Below are 23,378 nucleotides of genomic sequence, written 5' to 3'. Positions count from 1 at the left end.
TAAAAAAGCACTGCAGAGTATGCAGAGCAGCGTTGGAGCTGGTGGTGGAGCATACTGTGATGTATGGAAAAAGCAGCATGCATGAGAGAGCAACACAGGCAAGGGAGAAGCATAGGATTAGGGGAACAATGGGAGGCGGTGCAGTGTGGTGAGAGATAAGCACACACGAGAGGCTGAGTAGCTCACAAAGGAGAGAGCAACATCAGGCGGGAGAGAGGCTCTTGAGAGAGTAACACAGAGCACCTGGAAGTCTGGGGAAAAGCACTTGAGAGAGAGGGACAAAGAGTAGCACTTTACAGAGAAAGCAACATGGAGCATAAGGGGACGAGTATTTGGCAGGGTAGAGGCACACGTGTGAGAGAGCTGGAAAACATTTGCACTTTCATGGAGTGCTAAACCAAAGTGACAAAATTAGTTCCGTAAAAGTGAACAGTGGGTACTAGTCAGCCAATCATAAGGATGGTAAAGAGGCTATGTTATAGGGCAGAGAAACACAAGAAGATGAAGGCAAACTATTGGATAAGAAGCAAGCAAATGAGAGAGACAATAAAGCCAACCAATGGTAAGTAATGGGCGAGCTGTAAGTCCACTGTATGTTCACAATAGCTCTTTCGCATTCAGATAGGTTACTGTGTCTCAGAGGTGAAACCTATAAATGTTGATGTGGGGAAGCTCTTTAAACCTTCTTTGTCTGATTGTACTTGTTGCCAATTAGATGTATGCAAACACAACAGGTGATGGACCGAATGTGGATCAATGTCACACACTCAACCCAGTCCAAAGATCTGGGCCCAAATCCATCGTTATTTTGCACTCCACACCACCCTGGGTTAGACAATGGCGATATGCAAATCAGCTCTGACCCTGTGTCCCATGGGAACAGTCCAGTCCGAACTACAAAAGCCATGTCCTTCCCAGAACGGATTCAAGCATCCGAGGACCGGACCGGTTTCGAGGTAACACCTCTCATCAGCCCGGCTAGCTTGACTCCAGTGGTGTGTAGTGCCTGGGACCCACGTCTGGGATGAAGTAGCAGCAAAATTCAAGCAATATAAAACTGAACGCTATGAATATAGCGAACGTACCGGAAAAATCTTAGCCCAGCGCCTGCGACAAAAATCTTCTACCAACGAAATACAGTGCGTTAAAGATATGAATGGTGTTTTTCACGAACGCAGGGAAGAAATATTAGAGGCATTCCATGATTTCTATAAGACATTGTATAATGACCTCAGTAATGAAGTTGATAAGACTCTTAATTCTGCAGATTATCTTCAAAGTGCTAACCAACTTTCATTGTGTCCAGAAGAGACAGACTTATTTACAAGGCCAATAAGCTGGGATGAGATTGAAAAAGCCATTTTGAGTCTTGCGGCAGGTAAAGCTATGGGGCCCGACCAGATACCTCTCGAATTTTATCAGACATTTAGACACATGCTGAAACCAGAGCTGTTAAAAATTTTCAATATAGCATTTGAAGGTAAATCTCCTGATTCTTGGTCTACTGCCACTATAGTTGTTTTTGTAAAAAAGAATAAGGACCCAAAAGAATTAGGTTCCTATCGCCCTATTTCTCTTATCACCGCAGATAGTAAGATCTATTCTAAAATCCTTGCAAATAGATTAAATGACGTAATGGCAGGTTTGGTCTCTCATATCCAACACGGTTTCATTAGACATAGGGATACTACAGATCATGTCAAACGCGTTATTACACTATTGGATTGGGCTCAAGCGAAGGATTCCCCAGTTGGGGTGATTCTACTCGATGCTGAAAAAGCGTTTGACAGGGTAGACTGGGGATTCCTTTGGACTGTACTAGAATGGAAGGGCTTCCCGTCACAATTTATTAAAGCTGTACAATCACTCTATTCTAATCCCAAGGGTGTTATAAGACTAGGCACTGATACCTCTAAACCTTTTTCAATCACTAGGGGGACCAGACAAGGCTGCCCCTGTTCCCCGCTTCTATTCGCTCTCTATTTAGAACCCTATTTGAACAGATTAATTATGGAACCTGGCATCCCACCAGTCCAACTTCATGAGGTTGACACAAAGTTTTAGCGTACGCAGACGATGTGGCCATTGTAACCTCTGATGCTTCTACTGCGTTACCTAAAATAATTGAAGTAGCTAGAGAATATGGTAAATTTTCTGGATACAAACTTAATATTTCAAAAACCCAGATTATACATTCTGAAACTGATACACCCACTGATATTCCATTAAATTCTACTGGTACATACCTTGGTGTAATTATTTCTCCTAAAATTGATGACATTGTCGGACTAAATCTGGATCCTTTATTTATTTCTACTAATAGAACTTTAGAAAGGATAAATAATCTACACTTATCTTTATATGGACGAACCAATGTCATCAAGATGATGATCTTCCCAAAATTTCTTTATTTTTTTCGCACTATTCCCTTATTTTTTTCAATGTCTCTATTCAACAAAATAGACAGGATGTTGTCCAGATTTTTGTGGGGGTACCGCCGCTCAAGAAGATCTTTAAAGTGGTGTACTCTTCCGCAAGAACGTGCTGGGTTGGGATTCCCGAATTTCAGAATGTATTACTGGGCTATTACTCTTAAAGCAACCAGGGTTCTACTATTCCATGACCATGTTACCGAAACCTCCATGGCACCCTCCATCTTTGAAATGCTTATGGGCACTCATGTGCGTCAATGCTTACTGAAATTCATGGAACGCAGCTACTACAAAAAAATTAAATTTAAGGTGTTTCTCTCTGCCTTTTTAGTTTGGAGACAAATCAATAAAACTCTACGGATAACTTTAAAACTTAATTTTTATACACCTATTTTTTGTAATATTTCATTATCAGGGATTTTTCAAGATATGGCTACATATCGATGGCATATGAGACAGATCCACTCAATTGGGCAGCTGTATCAAAATGGGGTTTTCATGTCCTTTTTTGAACTTCAAAAAACATTTGGTCTCTCCAGGAATGAATTTTTTAAATATTTACAGATCCGTAGTTTTTTGGAAAAAAAAAATCTGTTATATAGTGATGCTATGGAGACTATCGATATTCTAGAGAGCTGTAGGAAGAATAACTGTATTGGCACAATTTACAAATTAATGGTTATTAGGCTGCATGATGATCTTGACCAGCAAGCCCAGAAATGGCAAAGTAAATTGTGTACAGAAGGGATAGATTTGGTAAGGGCTTTTGAGATGAGTAATAAAGTACTAATTAATAGCTCTCTTAAAAGTCAACATTATATGTCTACTCTAGATCTCTACTACACACCCGCTAAGTTGGCCAAATGGAAAGCCACGAAAGGTATTAATTGTAGTCGCTGTGGAACCTTAGCAGCGGACTCATGTCATATGTTTTACAGTTGCCTTAAATTGGTGGTATATATAGATAAGATTGAGAAGTTTCTGACTAACTTGCTCAATGTCAATATCAAGTTTTGTCCTTCTGTGATTATTTTCGGTATTTATTTTCCTTCTGAAAGTTTATCTGTTGATCAAGAATACTTTCTGTTTATTGGAATGTCTGTATATCGTTTTTGTATTACTTCTAGATGGCTGGATATAGATCCACCAACATTTGAACAATGGCTGGGAAAGTTGCTAAATGTTTATAGAATGGACAAAGCAGTTTATAAATTGAAGGGACAGAAAAAGAAGATTTTTGCTCGGAAGTTATGGTCCCCTATTGATAATTGGATCTAAATCTAATAACGACTGTATTTGCAAAGATATATTTTATATTTTTCTCCTTTTTTTTTTTTCATTATGCCAGTAATGTATTAGAAACTATGTGAATGACTGCCACTGATTAGATGCTGTTTCGTCCTTGTATGTTTTATGCCTCTGCCACTAAAAAATAAAAATAAAATGAAAAAAAAAAAAAAAAAAGGATAATGAGCATACCTGCCTGGGGCCTCTGTAAATATCTATAGGTGGTGATAGGAGGCTTTAGGGTCGGTGTCTCACTCCTGAATTTGCAAATAAGAGCTTGATCTTTTCAATAAATGGTAGCTGTATTCCCACAAATGTATAGGACCATTCCAGCGAGTAATAGGCTTTAAGAGGTCCAAACATATAATTACATGTGCAGAGACTCAGCAAATGAGGTGGAGATCTATGCCCTGAAAAGTTTGTGCCTAGACCCCAAGGAGTACAAAACATGAAAAATAAAAACATAAAAAAATTAAAAAAAAAAAAGAACTGTGGCTCTCCTTTTCATTTTAGCCAAATGTATGGTGTAGTTGCCCTTGTCATATAAATCTACATCCAGATTATTGTATGAGTGTAATCTAGCAACACCGTGCAGTCTGGGTACTGGATTATAGTAGTTGGGGTGTAGCTTAATTTAGGAGAGCAGACTATTTTTGAGCACACAAAAGTTTCAATGTCAGACATGTAGAGTTTAAACAACAGTGATGCAAGTACACACCCCTATTTAAAACCATTTTTTTAGGTATAGATCCTTGTTGAAAGGCTTTTTGTATTCCCTAATTGGATCTATATGCACGTGCCAGTATATAGATCTTGAATGCCTTTTAAGAGGTTTTGTGGGATTCCCCAGGTCATTAGTTTTACTCATGATTGATTCCTGTCAATGCTGTCAAACGCTTTCCTAACATGTATGAAGCATGCATGTCAACTGTTTGAATCAAGTGATTGATCAGCATTTACAGGGCATTTAGAATTGCAGTACTACCGCTTTTAGGAGGGAAACGCTCCTGAAGCCAGTGAATATGTTTATGGACATGTGCGCAATGGCTCAGATTGTCCAACAATAAAGAGGCATTGAATTTTGCCTCCATGTCTAGTAGAAAATGAATCCATAATTATCTGGATTGCTGTTACTACCTATTTTCAACATAAGATGAAGAGTGCAACCCTTCCAAGTGTCCGTAATAATATTATTAAGACAACACTCATTAAAGATGGAGCACATAGATGTTGTCCAAGTTTAGGTTTCTGATAAATAGATAGCACAGGGAATCCCATTTGGATTCTGCAGCATTAGGATTCCCGCACTTATTTTATGTAAAACCTGGTTCATGCTAATCCTGCTTTCAAAGTATTTTGCGATAAATTGCTCAGATACGTCTAGCAATAAATGATCTGTCCCTGAGAAAGGGGGTCCACGGTGCCATGGCCTATATTCACGTATAATTCTGTGGCATACTGCTCCCATTTCTCTGCAAAGAATGCATCCATTAAATCCTCAGTTGTGAGATTAGGTTTTTTGTTTTTTTAACAAAATCCCCGAATTGTCCTAGTTCGACCTCTCTGCGGATCTGATTCAAGATCCTGTTCATAATATTTCCTCTTTGCTTCCCCCACTTCTTTCCTATGTTCAGCACAAAATGCTTTAACACCTTGGCTGCTTGAGATAATCTTCTGCTGTGCTGTCATGAGCACGGAAGGGGTTAAGAGGATGAGTCTATTTTCATTGACCTACAGAAGCTGTCTTTTGCAATAAAGATGTTTTCACTTTTTTCCCTTAAAGCTAAATTATACTAGATTGATCCCTGTGATTCAAACGTTGTTTTTGTAATATAACTATCTAGTGAAGAGATTTAAAAAGGAATTAAATTGGGTTCCAGTATTTCCACTTATCAAACTTTTTTGCCCATGCTTGTAAGAGAGATAAATAAATCATCTGCAAAAGTTTGCTCCTATATCTTTAATTTTTCTTTATCAACCGTAGACCATTTAAGTTCCTTCAGACAAAAATGGCCTTTGCATACGTGTTAAGTGAATTAACATTTATTCAGATTTGAAGCTCTGTCACTAGGGCCATATAATCTGACTCAACTCTCTAAAACAGACTAAAATCTACATGCAATTCAAAACTAGAATGAACATGAAAAAGAAGTCTAACACTGCTTTCCCCTAAACAGAATAATGTGTGTAAACTGTTGGAATACCTTTCATGTCTGGCTGCTAAGGGCTCTATGTCCCACTGAATGCAGAGAATGAAGAAGGCTTCTTCCTAGGAGCTCGCTACTCTGAACTGGAACTGATGCTTTTGCCATGCTCAACGTAGTATTTTTTTAAGGAATCCTATCCTCCTCTCATGTTCCTTGTTTAAAATTTAAATAAACAAATCACCTTAGAGCATGATTTGAGAGCCACTATGGCTATCCATAGGGTGTGATAATTATGCAATTAATTGTTTAACAATAATTATTTCACCTTTACTGCCTTGCCAGCGCCATTAGTTAGTTATAGTTAGGACCATGTTTCCATAGGAAAAGTGTTTTTTTGACGTGCCTATATCTTTGGCACCATTTGACGAATCTGTGTAAAATGTTCCCAAAAAAGTGCGCTGGTGATTCTTGTTGTGCATGGAAAGTTTCAGGGCTAACTGGCAAGTGGGGGCCCAGAGAAAAGGGGGTGGACAATAACATTTTTCCATGCTAACTTCCATAGAGATTTTAGGCATGACTACAGCTCAAACCGTCATACAGAATTACACCAAGTTTGGAAGAAAGGTAGCTTGGTCCAAAAAGACCCTCTTTGTTATTTGGTGTAAATCCTTTCAATCATTTTTGACTTACTAAAAAATATCCAATTTTGTATATATAGATCCTCTGACGATCCGGCAGTACCCGTGCTGAAATCTGATTGGCTGCCAACATTTCAACCAGGAAGTGTTGGCAGCCGTCTTGGGATTCGGCTTCAGCCGAGCCCCACAAAAAACAAAAATTATTTTAAAAAAAGAAAAAGGGGCAGGGTAGAAATACCCTGAGCCCTTAGCTCTGGTCATGGGGTCCCAGATTGACCCTGTCAGGGCAAAGAAGCATTATTTTGACATTTTGCTGTGGAAATGCGACGGAGCAGAAAAGTTGTAGCTCCCATGCTCGTTTTGAATTGAACCCTCTGGTGGGCTAGGTGCTGCTGACATTTTTTTTTTTAAAGGAGGGAGACACATGGGTCCCCCTCCTGAGGCTCATTGAGCCCCGGGGACCACCATCTCACTGGGGCTTGTTTCAAATAGTGGAGGTGGAGGCATGCAGACCCTCCTCCTAGGCTTCTAAAAAGCCTTACGGACCACTATGTATGTCCCAGTGTGCCCACCCCCTGGACATAGCTTTTGCTTGGCTGTCAAAGTTCCCCTGCCGGTTGGAAGTGGAGGTTTCATCTATTTCCCTGCCCGCAGAGATGCAGGCAGGGAAAGAGATGAATCTATTGGTCCTGCATGGAGGGGGTTGCCTTTGCAGCAACTCCCTGCAAGCAGCAGCAATTCCGGCTCCCGCAGGATGTGGGAAGCCGTCTGGGACTGCGAGGGCTTGAGGCTCCACCCGCAATCTCCACCCTGAACACTGAGTTCATTGTCTGGGACCAGGGCACCCAGAGACACATTGCCAGGGATGGGGTCCCCGGGCCGGAATTGACTCAGGAAAGAGAGCTGTGTTGTCCCCCTCCCCCATTGAATAATGGCCGGATCCCGGGTGATGGGGTTCCCGGGGCCACTCTCCCCTGTGCAGAGGACAGAGCAGAAAAACTAACAGAAAAGGGAGAGCAGAAAAAACAGCAGCAATGTTAAAACGAGGGTAGAAAAATTAGCTGAAAGTGTCAAAACAGGGAAGGAAAATTAGCAAAAAAGGCAAAGCAGAGCAGAAGAGGTTAAAAACGAAGAGCACTCAGACACCCACTCACAGACTTCCTCAGATAATCACACGCCCACTCAGACCCACTGAGACACTCATTCACCCACTCAAAGACCCACTCACAGACCTACTCAGAGACTCATGCACACACTCACAGACCTACTCAGACACTCACATACCCACTCACAGACCCTCCAAGAGACTCATGCACTCACTCACAGACCCACACACCCACTTACTCATTCAAAGACTCATGCACCCACTTACAGACCCACTCACAGACTCATACTTTCACTCACAGACCGACTCAGACTCTTGCATCCACTCACAGAACTACTCAGACTCTCACGCACACACTCACAGACCCACTCAGACATTCACACATCCACTCACGGACCTACTCAGACATTCACATACCCACTCACTGACCCACTCAGACACTCACACACCCACTCACATACCCAGTTACAGACTCATGCACCGGCTGTGATGGAGTCTTAGTATGTATAAAGATTAGGTTACTATGTTGTGTTATATACATTTGAGTAGTGATATCTATCAGAATTCTCAAAATGAGCTCCCTTTTGTGCAGACCTATCAAATGAATGTGTTTCGGATTTGTTGGTATTTGCTTGTAAGCTTGACAGATGCTAGTGTTTAGGATAGAATTGGTTTGGGTCAATCAGTGGAACAGCAAATTCTGCTCCATCTTGTGAACTTCTTGTGTGTATAGGTGGGGGTGCCGCAGGGCTATCATGTCTTTTTGTGAATTTTATGGTTAGTTGTCCATTGCTGAGCCACAGTAAAGTGTTCTCTAACAATGCATTAAAGTCCATGTAGGAAATTGTGGTGCAATGTTTAGTGAATTTATTTTATCAGAGTGGTGCTTCTGTGTATATTACTGTATTAAATGACAGTGCTGTAGGTTAGCAGCATTTTGCCAGCTATATGACGTTGATACCATGTTGTGTACATGAAGGTGTAAGGCTTCTGTCTATCATATACTGTCTGAGGGTGACCATTTGAAGGTGGGTATTGAGCAATGGTGCATGATGATACAGTTGTGGGGGGTGCTGTTGGAAATCCAATGAAAGCCTAATTGTTGGACAACAACTATATGTTGGGTGCATATGTTAAGGAGTGTTTATAGAGTTCTAATCGTGAGTCTTGGGCTTCAGTAAATGTGTATTTTAAAACAAACTATTTTCTAAGTTAGGGCCAGTTTGTGTGCTAGAGTGATGTTAAGCAGGGATTACCGAAAGGAGACAGATCGTCCAGCAAGAAAGGGAATGGTATGGAAAACATGGTACACCATGACAGTTATAGAATCATTATTGCCTTGCTAAAGCAGGCAACAAGATCAACGTGAATAGCGCATAATTCAGAATTGCATCGTTCACAGAGTATAGGTTTTGAATATAGTGGAACATGGAATACATGCAAGGTAAATCTGCTATGGTAGTGTATGAGAACCAGATATAATGCTTCCCTTTCCTCAGATTTGTTTCACCGGGTAGGCGATATGAAGTTGTAGTCGTTTTATTTTTATTTTACAGAGTTTTATAGTTGTCAGCATAAGTGCATTTGTGTGGAATATCATGTTGTGGCGAATGGAAAATTGGCATAGTGGTTTGGTTTGGGACAAATTGGAAAATACTACTGATACAATGTTGGTCTTTGAAATACTGATTATATGGAAGCCTAGGGGATTTTCTGGTGCCTTGAGTTTGGAGTTAATGAATGTTGGGCAGCTATCAAGATGACCTCACCCGTCAGTTGTTCTTACCATGCTTCTTTTTGTGCTCCAGGAGGTGAGCTACCGGGCCAACTCGTGGGTTTTTAAGTCCACCTGAAATTAATCAATATCTGTTCAAGGAAACATGAGTGTAAAGGCTTATGGTTGGATGGTCTTTAGCCTTGATATTAGGCAGATAGATCTGAGAGTCTTGTAAAGGTGGCTAGAAGGGACTATAGTAGATGTGATTCAGGGTAGAAAGTTTGTAAATGTTTACATTTGAACCTGCAGGATTCAGGCAGCATGTTCAGCAATAATTGGAGGAGTTGCTGTTTGAATGAACAAAAAGGGGAAGGAATGAAAAGACAAGATCTTACATAGCTGGCTCTGTGTTTCAGACGAGATGTTATGGTATGAGTGCACTGCTTTAAATTATCCATGTTTCGCATTTCAAAGAGCATGTACTCCCCCCCCCACCCCCCCTCCCCCCCCCGATGCATTGAGAAGGCAAGGAGCCAGGACAAAGGTTACTAAACAGGTAGTTGATTCTTGCTTTGTCAGTCTTTTGCTGCCTGACCTCCCAACCCCCTCCCCAGAGGCAAAAATTAGGACAGGCCTACAAAAATGTGCCCATGTATGCACACCCTCGCTCACCACTGTGACCCTGATCCTACTACTTTGATTTCATATATCAGGGTTTGTTCCATTTTGATGTTTCTGCACCATTTAGAGTAGGAATATGTGCAGTATTTCAAATGTGTCAATGTATTTGGCATATCTTCAGGTTTTTCATTTCATCCAGAAATGATTGCTTAACTTGCATTAAGCCTTTTTCTACCTTCTAAATTTACGTCATCCAGTTAATGCCACTGCTTCTCCGTTTCAATTATAGTTTTTCATCCTTTGAGGGGGACTGTAGTGTTACAAATGTTACTTTCGGACTATTGTAGCAGTTGTAGGCTTTTGGCTACCTCCATAGCTTTGATTGGTTGATGGTTTTTAAACAATCTGATTTTAATATTAGGAATATATGTGATTTGCTGCGTTGCCTGCAATCACTTTGTTTTAAGTAATATGGTATCCTCTTCACCAGGCATCTTTGCCCCATTCTGTTTTTGAAGCAAGTGTGTAGTCTGGTAGCTCTAGATGTTCAGGTAAGTCATTTTGTGTGTTTCTCGCTTGAGTACAGGAACCAAGCTTCCGTGGCCTGCCCTGACTAGCTCTTTCAGTCCAGTGTTGCCGAAGAGTTCCCGGCTAGGTGTGTTCTTGATCTGAGATGAACAGTACATTTAACTAGAAACTGTGCCACAACTAGCACTGGTGAGATATAGAAGTGTGGCTTCAACCTTGAGAGTAGGGCTGCACTGAGCTTCAAGCCATACGCCGGGATACAAATCCCACTTCCAATTTCATTCAATTACCTCCATAAGTGGCTTTTTCTATGACTCAAAGTAAAACAAAAAAGCAGGAAACACAAACCACACATTCAGAAATAAAGCTGAAATCCCTAACCACACTGTCAAATAGATGCAAATCACTAACCACATTTCCTTTGCAGTAAAGAGACTAGTCATTAACTGACAACATCTAAATCCACGTTGTACATGTATGTCTTATACATAGTTTTGAGACTCTGGGAACAGGGTGCTTTGTTTTAAATATCAGGGAAACAGTGGAATAATGTTTATGTGTGTGCTGAGGCAGTAAGCACTTCCTTTGTCCATGCTGATTCTCATAGACTTTTACATTTCCGTAGAAAATGTTAATGTTCACGTTGGTGCTATGGATGCCCCGGGTACACGGCTGTTTCTTCACAAAACTCTCGACTTGGGTGTGGGAATCAGGGAAACCATCGGCTGAAATCAATTGCAGATTGGAAGAAAGGAATCGAAGCGAAATGTTGACAGTCAGCAAAGATTAATGCCCAGTGTGCAAAGTGGGTCATCTGCCCCATCCATCATGGCTGACATAGGTTTAAAAATAATTAGAGCATTAATTCTATGGGATTTAATAGGGTCATAAATATTTGAGACATTCCTTACCCGTATGTATTAAACTTCTCCTAGAACGCAAATTATATTTTAGCGCGCTCCGATCTGAATTTAATGTACAGCGGGGCATTGCCTGTACTGTAGCCCTGGCTAATGGTAAGAGGAGGATTGGGACGTTAAAATTCAGCACTGTATTCACACCGCCAGCCAGTGCAATGCGGCGAGCGGCTCTTCAACCAAATGTTTTTTAATTCAATGTATTTGCTCAGCTGATGAGATCCAGAATGGGGGAGTTTGCAATTTTAATTGTTCTATAAAAGGTTAATTGTGTGTCGAATTATTTTTGGAATCCTCTGCGTGCTGTTAAACCTTGTGAAGAAGTGCCACGTAAAATGCAGCATTGCGGGCTCGCTCGCAGTCCTGCGTTGCAGCGTTTGATGGATTTCACACTCACTGCCTTGTTCATTTTCCCCTCATTTTGCATTCGAAAAGGAAACGCGCCAAATCAGAGAAATCTCCTTTCCGCATCGAGAGCACACGCGCAGCGGGCACCTGCGGCGGCAGAAGCGAGACTGGGTCATCCCGCCAATCAACGTGCCAGAAAACTCCAGAGGCGCTTTCCCTCAAGAACTAGTGCGGGTGAGCATTGTCCTTTCTGCATCTAACATATAAACAAGCAAACATTTCTGAATCTTACAAGAAACTCTCTGCTGAAATTCAGTGTGTGAAAATGTCTTTAAAATGATTTCCCTTTTGGAGAGGCAGGAGCAAAAAATATACGATTGAACAAGACGAAAGTATACGTAAGTGTCTGGTGTATGTTTCAATTTACACAGTCTGTACATCAATAAATGCTGTCACTTTGGTATAAAAGGGAATTCACAGAAACGGTTATGCAATGGGCGCATCTCCCCAAATGTATTACTGGAAAAACTTTGCAAAGTCAAAAGAAAAGTTCAAAATGTACTTCGTAGCTTTTGCCCTGCCTGGCTGGCTCTGGCCAAGTTAGTTGGTTCTTGGCAATGCCCTGCACTCAATTACCTATCCAGGAGATGGGTGGGCACTACTACAGACTGTACACGCCCTGGATGCTTGGCAGGGCAAGACAAGGCTGTGTCTCAAGACCTGCTGCACCAGAGCCAAGCGAGCGGGCTTCTTGCCATGGCCTCTTGACTCTCAGTGCAGAGTATGCCCACTATCCAAGCCTTTTACCATGTTCCCCTTAGAGCCCACTGGGCACACCTGCACCTAGGGCCCTCTGTCTTTCTCTGCACCAGGTCCCATAACACCATAGCCTGCAAGGCACAGCGGGAGCCATGCTCAGCCAACTCTGCATGGAGGGCGGGGCTGTATTTATTAATCACAAAGTTTGGGCGAACCTTGAAATCATTTGATTCTGAGCGCGCTGTGTAAAAAAAAAATCATATATATATATATTATTAAACTTTTAAAGCTATTCCACATACTTATAACATCACTGACTATTCATATGGCATGCATCAAACATGTTATTATTACTTGCCTCACCTATGGCAATGCCCCCGGGCACTCCTTATTAAATCTTTTTACGGTAATGTGTTTTGAAGCTGAATTTGAACAGGTTGCCAGACGGGGCCAAGGTTATTAAAGATTAAAGAAAAGTACATATACATGTGTTCTAAGCATCTCCGCCATCCTGCAGATTCGCTTATGCACCTTCGTAATGTTAAGGGTACATATTTATGAACATTACATAATTTCGTGTGTTGAGCTTGACTTTTGTGACTAGTTTAAAAACATGTACTTTATGGAAATTGACAAAACACTCACCCTCCCATCTCGTGCTTCTGCTGCCCGTAATGCAAATATGAATCATCTTTTGGTCTTTGGGTGTTACTTTACAGTCATCAGCTTCTATTTAATTGCCAATATTCTAACAAGAAATGTGCAAGCAAGGGTGCGGTGCCAGGACTGTTTATTGCTTTTATAAGATCGACTTATTGCTGATCGACGTCACCGCACAGTCGCTAATGAAGGGCTGCAGAGGAGGTCGGTTACTAACGTATTGTGTTCGAATTCTCCGTCCAATCCCTGGTATTATTTATTCATTTTGGAAATGAGCTGCCCCCCCCCCCCCCCCCCCCCCCCACAGGTGTTCTGCCATGGCCCCGATTAGGCCACCTGCAGACAAATGATGCTGCGGTTGTGTCTTTTGGGCCACAATTAACACCACCCTTTCTGCAAATGAAAATGAAATCAGCGAGCGGCTGCTGGCAGGCGCAGGCCGATGTAGCCCAGAATCCCCAGCTCACCAGGGGCTCGGATGCAAATTTAAAATCATGTATATTTAACACTGGGAGGCCTATTCTGAGCTAGACCTCAATTCCTTCAAGGTGATAAGTACAATTCGTGATTATTGTTTCAAAGGTGAAACATTCATTCTTGTGAGCAGGGTTAGAAACAAAAAAATTACCGAATTCATCTACAAGCCTAAACCCTGTCACAGGCCATGTGCCTAGGTATGCACATTTTCAATAAGCCCCGTTTCTCTTCAGCTTCAAAACTTGCAGTGTTATTTCCAGTAAAACATTATTAGGTGTGCAGATTAATATGCAGTGGCAAGAAACATTCCAGATTGAGACCTTGGAACCACTCGCCTACTCCTGTAGCATTTTATGAAGGGGTTCCCTCCATGAGCAATGCTGAGGTACTCAAGAAGCGAGGTGAACTCAGAAGAGTGCCTTATCCTTTCATTTGTTAAAAACAGTGCTATCGAGAAAAGACTCGGAGCAAAACCACAAGCTAATGCAGGCCGCTATTAAGACTGCTTCTCATCCGCAGACTGTCATGTCCCATATATTTTCAACAGTCAGATTTGTTTCATCCTCTGTAGGATTCATTATTGTGCCATGTTGTTGGTCGGGATGCGGGACTTAACATACTTGTTTTTCTTCTTAATCACAGACCACTCCACCAAATACTGCTGTTATCGATTGTCGGTTATTGCCTCCTGTTACTGAACTGTCTTACTCATCTATCGACATTCTCCAGAAAATAATTTCTGATCGATTAACATGTTTAAATGTTCAAAGATTGGTGTCCTGGGGAAATATTTGTATATTACCAGCGATCATGGACAGCTCTCCAAAGCTTTAGTCAGTCTGATCCTGCTTTCAAGAAACCTCTCATATGATAAGTAACAGCAATTCCTTAGCGCTGTGGTTTGATTCTCATGTGGTATGATTAACTTAATTAAATACTCTGGTAAATAGTATGAGATGACACAACATATTTTTTATAGAGTTACACTCCCAAACCAGATCATTCATGCTGTCTGTTTTCAGCATGCCTAGCGATTTACTAAAATCCCATTGCCCCTAACAAATGTGTAAAACTGAGTTACCACAGTTATGCTCTTAGCTCTCCCCAGCTCCTCGATCTCTCATTGTTTACTATTTATGAGTGAAAAATGTACACACATTACTGATTTTCAATTGACGACGCTAGGTCTCAGGCAACAAACATTTGCGTTCTTGCGTTGTATGTAAAACAAATTATATTTTTATCTGTAGTCTATCAGAAGTTGGTGAAAGTATCTCACAATTCTCACGGACTTGTAATGGGTATTCAGCCAGAGTTTTGACACCCCTCAAGTGGAGCAAGAATCTGCACAGTGTAGGTTGTAACTTGCACGCCTATGTCCTCCAAAGCATGCACACCTACTACATCTTGCTGCTTAACATTTCATCATCCCTAGCTCCATTGACCAAGTGTCTCTGATAACCATTAATCAAAACCTCACCTTGATTAGGAATGTCAATAAGCTGGTGAAAACTGCTTCCTATCTTGTCCAACTGGTAAGAAAAAATTAAGACTACCACTCCTCGCAACTCAGATTTTAGGTGAGCAGTCCAAGCTTTTTGCTTTTCCACTTCTTAGGAGTCAATGTTCTACTAGTAGTCCAACCTCAAATCGCAATCCCACCACTGAAAGCCACACAACATAGTGCAGCACGTTTCAGGGCAAAAGCAAATCTGATCCTATCACTTCAGTTCTGAAATAAAACTATTGGTCACCATTAGATGCAGGCATCAACTTCAAATTAGCCCGCAAACCACTAAAGGTTTGACATGACACAACTTAAATGCCCCTGGATGAGACAGATGCATAGAAGCAAATCTTGTCTTCTGGAGTTCCCTAAAACAAAGACCAAAACGGTGAACAAGGCATTCCCTTATTTACCAACCAGACATTTGAAGGAGTTCCCTGAAACTATTAGAATTAGTCTAATCCTCTTCCCTTAGAGGAACCTCAACATCTACTTGTTTGAACTGCGTCTGCCAGACTGGGTTGACCTGATCGAGATCATCTGTTCTTATTTCTATACTAGCTTACCCGTTGCGCGTTGCTGCGATCTCAGAAGAAAGGAAATTTAAGGAAACTTGTTATGATAACATTCAATTTACATTGTGTCATTTTTATTGAAACTATTCATTTTAATATGGAAACATTTTAAAGTGTTGTTTTAATTCTGTTTATTTTTTCAAGTGCTTGTGGATACACGTTTTTTTTTTTGTTTTTCCGTCTGGTGCGTACACAAAACAATCAGAAGGTTTTCCGACGCGTGAGCTGGCCACATACAGTTGTCCATTTTCATAGGATACTGAAAATATCATACAAGGTCTATTAATTTCAGCTTTTTTATTGTTAGCATTTGGGAAATGTTCTGATGGTAATAAAGGAAAAAGAAAGAAATGTATGGTACCTAGAAGTATAAGAAATCGGATTCTCCTAAAATGGTCTTTTATAGAGTCAGGTGTCTCAATCCTTCTCCCTCGTAGGGTTGAAAATTCTGCATACCATTACAAAACAGTATTAACTTCCATATATTTTGTATAGCGTTGAGCATTGCTGTTTAGTAGCACATCCATTCACTGCGGCGATTTGCTTTAACTTCCACACACCCCACTGATTGCACCAGATTTCAACACCACAGTTGTGTTATGGAATCCCTAGTAGATTATTTTTCGTGTATCACCAATTGAGTTCAGAAAACTGTCATTCTGCGGGAAAAATTGCTTTAGAGTAAACGCTTTTGATGCAGACACCTTGTGTTAGACTTATAAAATGATAATCTCGTTCTGTTTTGGTTTCATCCATTTTTGGCCATGGAGCTTCAGCTAAACCTAGAAGCAGATCCACTGGAATTCTCTACGTTCTTTGCTAGAGCGTTACTGCACTTATGCACTAAAGGAAATATATGTTGCTGACCCACATACAGAATACTTTTACTCCCAACATCTACGCCATGAACCACTTGACTGTCTCATTTGCCAATCTTTCTCCACAAAAGCTCTTTGTGACAGAGAAAGGCTCTTAGACATTGTCTCAGGGAAATATTGTTCTTCCGATGTGTAATTGTTAGGAAACGCTTTGTTGCCTGCTAAAAGAGATCTGAAAAAAACACATGGAGTGAAAGAAGTAATGGATAAAAATGTTGAAAGTTCAAAAACTGACTGGGACCTCCTTGATGTATTTATGCCTGCCTCAGCAATCGGGATCGAAGGCTTGTCACACTCTCAAAAAAGGATCCAACAGTCTTTGCTTCAAAAATCCTTTGCAGCGATTGCCTCATTCGCCATAACCTCCACCTCATTAACGAGTTGCCTGTCAATGAACTCTGCATTGATCAAAATGTTGTTAGTGAACTCATTGTCAAAAATATACCTCATCAACAAGAGCCTTGTGAATCATCTCCTCGTTACTGGCTGGAGCTCTCATAGCATCTGCCTCAGTGAAAAGAACAGTATCAACGAGAACCTTGTCAGTGACAAAAGCTAAATCATCGTCTGCCTTGGGAACCAGACCCTCAAAAGTGACCAAAACCCCTAAAGTATCACTTCGTTATCAACATTGTTGATTGCTTCAGTTTCTTCTCGCTCTTCCTTAAGTCAAGTGTTCTCGGTGATTCCACTCACTCAGCCAATAGAAGTCCCACTTCAGTTGTATGATGATGGTATAGAGGCCTTTGGGAAATTTCAGTCAATGTGGCTCATGCAGCTAGGTATTCACTTCTTCCTGAATGATAACTGGGTAGAGACAGAGGAAGATAGTATATATTTTGATAACACTTCCGCTGGAGTCTCTGCTCCCATCTCTGTCCAAGACACCCATTGACAGCACTGAAAACATCTGGCAGCTCTCTGGTCTCTCCCTGCTCCTTACTTCTATCCAGCCGGAGATGGAAGCTGCCTTGATACTGTGCAAAAGAATATACATTTTCTGGTTACTGCTGCAGTTTTAGAATGGAGCATCAATCGAAAACATCTCAATAATCATCATTAATTTAGTCATTTAGTTGAGAGTTTTGGATCAGTTCGATAACCTTCATTTATCAATAAGAGTTTAGTATATAGTTTTGGTCTCTTTATTCCAATTAGTAAATCTGATAAATCTGTTTACAGAAATATCAAGAAAATCATGGTTAGAGTTAATCAAGAAAATGGCAGTGTCTTCCATAAAGGAATTGAATCCCTATTTCACTCTAAGCGGACCCTAACCTACCAGAACCCATAAAGAGTCCTTTTGGAAAAGAGCAAAGTTTCAAAGGAGCATTGAACTAGAATCAGAGTGCAGTCAAACACCACTTGAAGAGTAGTCCCAGAAACCTGTCTGAGTCTCTTCTCTCAAACCAGCATCAGCAAACAGTCACAGTAACATCTGTTCAAAGTTAAGCTAAGAAAATAGTCACAGCAGTAGCCATAACTGTTAAAGATAATAGACACCTGTAAAGTAGTAGGGGACAGAAATCACCGTCAGAAGTAGCTTGCAGCGAATAGGGCAAAAAGCACTAAGGGAAAGGGAATGCTCGCAGAAAAATGACCTGGACTAGATTTTTCCTTGTTCAGCACTGTCCTGCAATGCTGGCAACCTTCAATATAACCGATTCAGCAACTCTATAAATGCTGCGATGCCATATGGTTAAAGATACCACTTTGTTATAGAGACCAAGCATGGCAGTTCTAGACTGGAAAACATATGTGTTGGGGTGAATAAATATGGCGGGTCTTCTGTCACACAGCTCCAGCGGCCTGTGGATTTTGGATCGCCAGGTCATGGGTGTACAAAAGCCGAGCCAGATGAAGTCCACATATTGCTTCATGTTTTTGACTCCACAGGTGGTGTTAGTGATATGTAATGTGAACTATCAATTTAGGCTTTCGGGTGCCTTTTGATCATCATTTTGAGTTGTCTAGCCCCTGTGTAATACTAGTGATTGTGTGTGCCCCTCAATGTTAATAGTCTGGCCATTTTCATTTGTATTCTTTAAAAAAGTGTTTGCATTGATTGGCCTTAAAATATGTTCAGCGTTTGCATAATGCATTTCTCTTACTTTTGCTGCTTAGATCCGGTCTGATCGAGATAAATCCAGTTCGCTTCGCTACAGTGTTACAGGACCAGGAGGTGACCAGCCCCCAACTGGTATCTTCATTATCAATCCTATCTCTGGGCAACTATCTGTGACCAAACCTTTAGATCGGGAACACATAGCTTCCTTTAACGTAAGTTGTTAAATAAACATTAACATTTACTCTGACCTTCCGTTTGTTTTCAGTTGCATCTGCCATCGTCTCAGAGCTCAGAAAGAAAAATGTAATTATAGGTTATTTCCTCATGAGAGTGTCCAATCTCCTGCTGCAATACCAGTCATTAGCCTGGATTTCAATGTTGGTCTCACAATTAAATTTTCTAGTCAGCAGTAATAGTAAATAGAATGATTGAAAGTAAATGTTGAAAGAAGGGATCATGTACAAATGTGTTTTTCAGATTCTGATTCGACTATGTACTAGCTAAATTTCAGGTGATGCCGATTGCAACAGTACTGCGACCTCCCTCGAGCGTGAGTGTTTAAAACGCCTGCCTAAAAACAAGTGATAATTTGCACTTGTGAGTAAATTAGCATTACATTGTCAGGAACTGAAGCCTATGCATTATTTTTGGGGACTTTGATCAGTACATTGTACATTTACCCATGCGGCTTCCATACTCCATCTCTTTCCTCATGGTATTTTCCCTTGCCAGCTGGGCATCTATAACTTAAAAATGGAATCTGCCATTCAGGAATGGTGCAAGGATTTTTAGTGCTTCAGGCAAAATAGAAATGTCCTTTCATGGATGCTCCCCACACATTACAAGGGTCTGGATGGGGTCGTAATCCCTTCTTGAAGCTTAAGTCCACTTGACAGGGACAAAAATAATCAGTATTGCCTTTTCTCCATGCTCCGTTGTCATTGCAAACGTATTACCACTAGAGGGGACCTGAATGTTCATCCATTTAACGCCATGGTGAGACTAAAACCTGCCTTATATTGGCTGATATATGGTTGGTCCCTGTGCTGGAAAGCTACAGGAACAGGTTAAATGATATTCTTTTAATTCACAGGTATGTTGCCTCTCTGCAATGGCTCAGTTATCTTAAGCATTCCCTTTTGCACTGGGATTCTTTGATTTCTGGCTAAGCCCGGAGTCTATCTCTACTTCCTCTGTTATAAAAGTAAACAATGCTTTCTGGGGACACGCATGGAGTAAGATAATGACATCAATTAGTCATGGTAGCGTAATTGAGTGCTTGTTAAATCATAAATGTGAGACTAAGTTTGAAAGCTTTTTTGGATGAGATTGCCCCACCATTCACCAGATCGTTGTACATAAGATTCAGGCTGGGTACTTTGCCATTTGCATAATTTACTTGTAAGTAGACGTCGTGCTCAGAGGGCAGTGTAGCTTGTGCTGCCTGTGGGGCAGATGAGGAGACAGATGTTCACCTACTTTTTTTCTGTCCAACATTCACAAGACAGCGGGGACGCTGGATCGTGCCTCTGTGCAGATATCTTTGAATATGCCTCTATAAGCAAGTCTTGAGAATCTGTTGGTCAGATACTGGGTCATGTGTTGTTTTTTTGTATTATTTAGTTCCTAGAAGCAAATTGCCTATCCGTGCCATGATTGTCAAGCTAGCAGTAGTTGCTAATTCCGAACACAGGAATTAGCTTGTATTCATGATTGTTATCAACTAATATTTCGCCAACTGGGCGCAGTTCAGTAAGTCTAGCCTACAAACTTGCTTCTGTACTCGTGTTGCTTTGATGTGCAACCACAAGGTTCATCTTAAAAATAGCCCCAAAACCTATTGAATGTTGGTGGGTTTACTTGTGTGCGGCTTATAAGGAAAAGCCACAATTTTTTTATTTAGAGCTCATTAAACCATTACGATTTAACAAAATGATATCTTTTTATGCTGTTTTTATTACTTTTTAATGTTGTGTTTCCTGTTTTAAGACTCATTAGGAATGGTTATTTCATTTCAGTGCAAATTATAAGAACTTTTGATGTTTTACTCGTAAAACTCCTTGTATAATGTGTCCATCTTTAGCTTGTAATAGCCAAACTAGCATTGTAAAGTATTTTTAGTCTGTGTTGCCTTTAAGGTCTCTGACCGAAATAAAGTATTTAAACTTAAAACTACTACAATTTACCAAGGATCTTCATGATGTCACACTAAGCATCAATCAATACATGTGTCAGGGTGCCCTAGGTATGGACCAGACATGATAATTACTGTTTCAGAGGGAAAGAGCTGTGAGGATTCTGTCCGGTTAGTATCAACACTTCTCTGGGGGTTTCCCTAAAAAGGAAAGTTAACCCTCACAATAAGCATCATCATGATACGGAGGTCTTCTGTAGAATAGAAAGTCTGTTATCCTCCTCATCCTGAACCATCAGTAGCTAACCACATACTAACCCAAGAGCAGTGCTTAATTTAAGCTGGTGGTTTCCTGTGCACATCACAGGCACTTAACCATCAACACCAGCACTTCTCATGAGAACCAGTTAAGGACACATTAATTTACGGGGAGATTAAGTGATTTGAACTGAGTGGAGATTAAGTGATTTGCCCAGAGTCACATTATATGGAGCCAACGCCGAGATTCAAACCTGGTTCCCCAGCTCTGAAGTCCGCTAGCCACATCCTCTTCCCACTTTCATGGTTAATAGTTGGTTCTGTTTTAGGTGACGTTAACAGGAGAAATGGGCTGGTGCAAGCTGCCTCCTGACGACAGCCCCAGCAATTATTTGTGTTACAAATTAACCATTGCCCAAGAGTCCTCTTGGTGGAAAATTTATAAACAGCTATTTAACAAATTGATCATCCAGGTTACTTTGCATGGCATCTGGCTACAGGAGAAGGGCCTGTATGGAGATGAGTGCTATGCCTTTCAAAGAGATTAATCGTGTTTGAGTTAAGTCGATAACCTACTGGCTATGCTCGTTGGAGCCTGTCCTAAAATACATCTGTGTTCAACGCATTTTTAAAAGATGTTTTTAGTCTGGTGTTTTTTTATATTGTGCTTCCGTGGTTTTTTTTCTCATATAAAACGCTCGTTTTACTTCACTGTACATAAAAATAATCAGCTACATGAATTGAAATGTGTTGATGCCATGTGCTTGACTGTTGGATGTTCATGCGTGCTCTTCCTGAATAGTAAAAATGCGTGTTTGTTCGTTGGTTTTGCAGCTAAGGGCACACGCTGTGGATGTAAATGGCAACCAGGTGGAGAATCCCATTGACATTGTCATCAATGTCATCGACATGAATGACAACCGGCCCGAGTTCCTGCATCAGGTTTGGAACGGGTCTGTCCCCGAAGGATCAAAGCCAGGTAAGAGATTCTCGCCCGAGCGAGCTTCCATCTTGTTTGTAAAAGAGATTACTTGCCAGTTTTATAAAGTCAAGTTTGGAATACATTACATTGTCCCAAGATGATTTACGAGCAGGTAGAGGAAATGCGCCATGATTCTGTTATCCCTCCCGCCGTTCACTGGTTTAGTTCCCGCTGCCATATTAGCATGCAGCTGTGTGAAATAGCAACTGAGTTTATACAGATACAAAAAAAAGAAAACAAAAAAGATAGTTCTGGTGCGCCATGGCTGCATCAGCTCTCAGAAAACAAAGGGCATGATTCCAAAAGGGAATAGGGAAAAGGAGTGACTTACACTGAAGGCCACAGTTGTAGTTTTCAATGGGTTCTAACGCAGATCGGAAATGCGGCACTTTTTACGCATGCGCATAATGACAAAATGAATCTGCACGCGAGCCGCATGTATTGTATTGTAATTGCATTTGTATAGCGCTTACTACCCCTGACGAGGCGTCGAAGCGCGTTTTCGGCGGGTAGCACGCTACTCCGGGACCCATAGAGGAATAGTGTTGAATTAGTATAGTGAAACATGCAAGTACTTTTTAAGTGGTGGATAGGTTAGCCCGTTATTTGGATTTGGAATGATAACAGAAGGATAGAGGAGGACAAAGGTTTGTATTTATTTATCACTTGTTGACGCATTCAGGACGCCTATAAAGGGTTAGTGGTGAATTAATATGGTGAAATATGAGGTAATTTCAGTGGTGGATATTAGTCTGTTACTTGGAGTGAGAAGGATAGCGGAGGGATAAAAGGGGAAGAAAGATTTGCATTCATATAGCACTTGTTACCCCTGATGGGTGTTGAAGCGCTTTTCTGGCGAGTAACACGCCACCCATAAAGGATTAGTGTTGAAAATTAGTATAGTATAAATATGAAGTAATTTGAGTAGTAGATATGTTACTCAGTTATTTGGGCAGTATATTAGTATAGTTGAATATGGAATTTGAGAAGTGAACATGTTAGTTTATTAATTTTGATTGAAAAGGATAGTGGAGGGATAAAAGAGTGAAGGATTTTTATTTTTATTTTTTTAGGCCTTAGCAGTAGGAAGAGGCTTTTGGATGAGTAAAAAGGAATTTTAGAGGGGAGGAGTCAGAGGGCAGAGTTTAGAAAGGTTTGTTTTAGGGGATCAGTGTAGTAAAAGGGTGTCAGATGATGCAAGGAGGGGTAGAGCAGGAGAGAGTCTAGAAAGGGTTATTTTGGCGATCTTAGTAGTGGTATGGTGTTTGGGATAACTGAGATAGTGGATGTAGAGGATATATTGATAGATGTATAGGATGAGAGATAGGGCAGTGAGTTGG

At 40.9% G+C, this 23,378-nt stretch overlaps 1 protein-coding gene across 2 annotated transcripts in view; it reads left to right on the top strand.

Moving 5' to 3' along the window:
* Window positions 1-23,378, top strand: part of CDH2 (cadherin 2) — a 321,968-nt gene that overhangs the window by 240,529 nt on the left and 58,061 nt on the right. For both annotated transcript variants that reach the window (XM_086965671.1, XM_086965672.1), the window contains 3 exons: window positions 11,828-11,974; window positions 18,721-18,876; window positions 21,891-22,035. In XM_086965671.1, coding sequence (XP_086821797.1) covers window positions 11,828-11,974; window positions 18,721-18,876; window positions 21,891-22,035 — 448 coding nt within the window. The remainder of the gene's footprint in view (window positions 1-11,827; window positions 11,975-18,720; window positions 18,877-21,890; window positions 22,036-23,378) is intronic.

This window comes from Lissotriton vulgaris, chromosome 4_1 (genome assembly GCF_964263255.1).
Source record: "Lissotriton vulgaris chromosome 4_1, aLisVul1.2, whole genome shotgun sequence".
NCBI classification, from domain to species: Eukaryota; Metazoa; Chordata; class Amphibia; order Caudata; family Salamandridae; genus Lissotriton; species Lissotriton vulgaris.
Note: the sequence above shows the minus strand (reverse complement) of the source record. Positions and strands in the feature narration are given on the sequence as shown.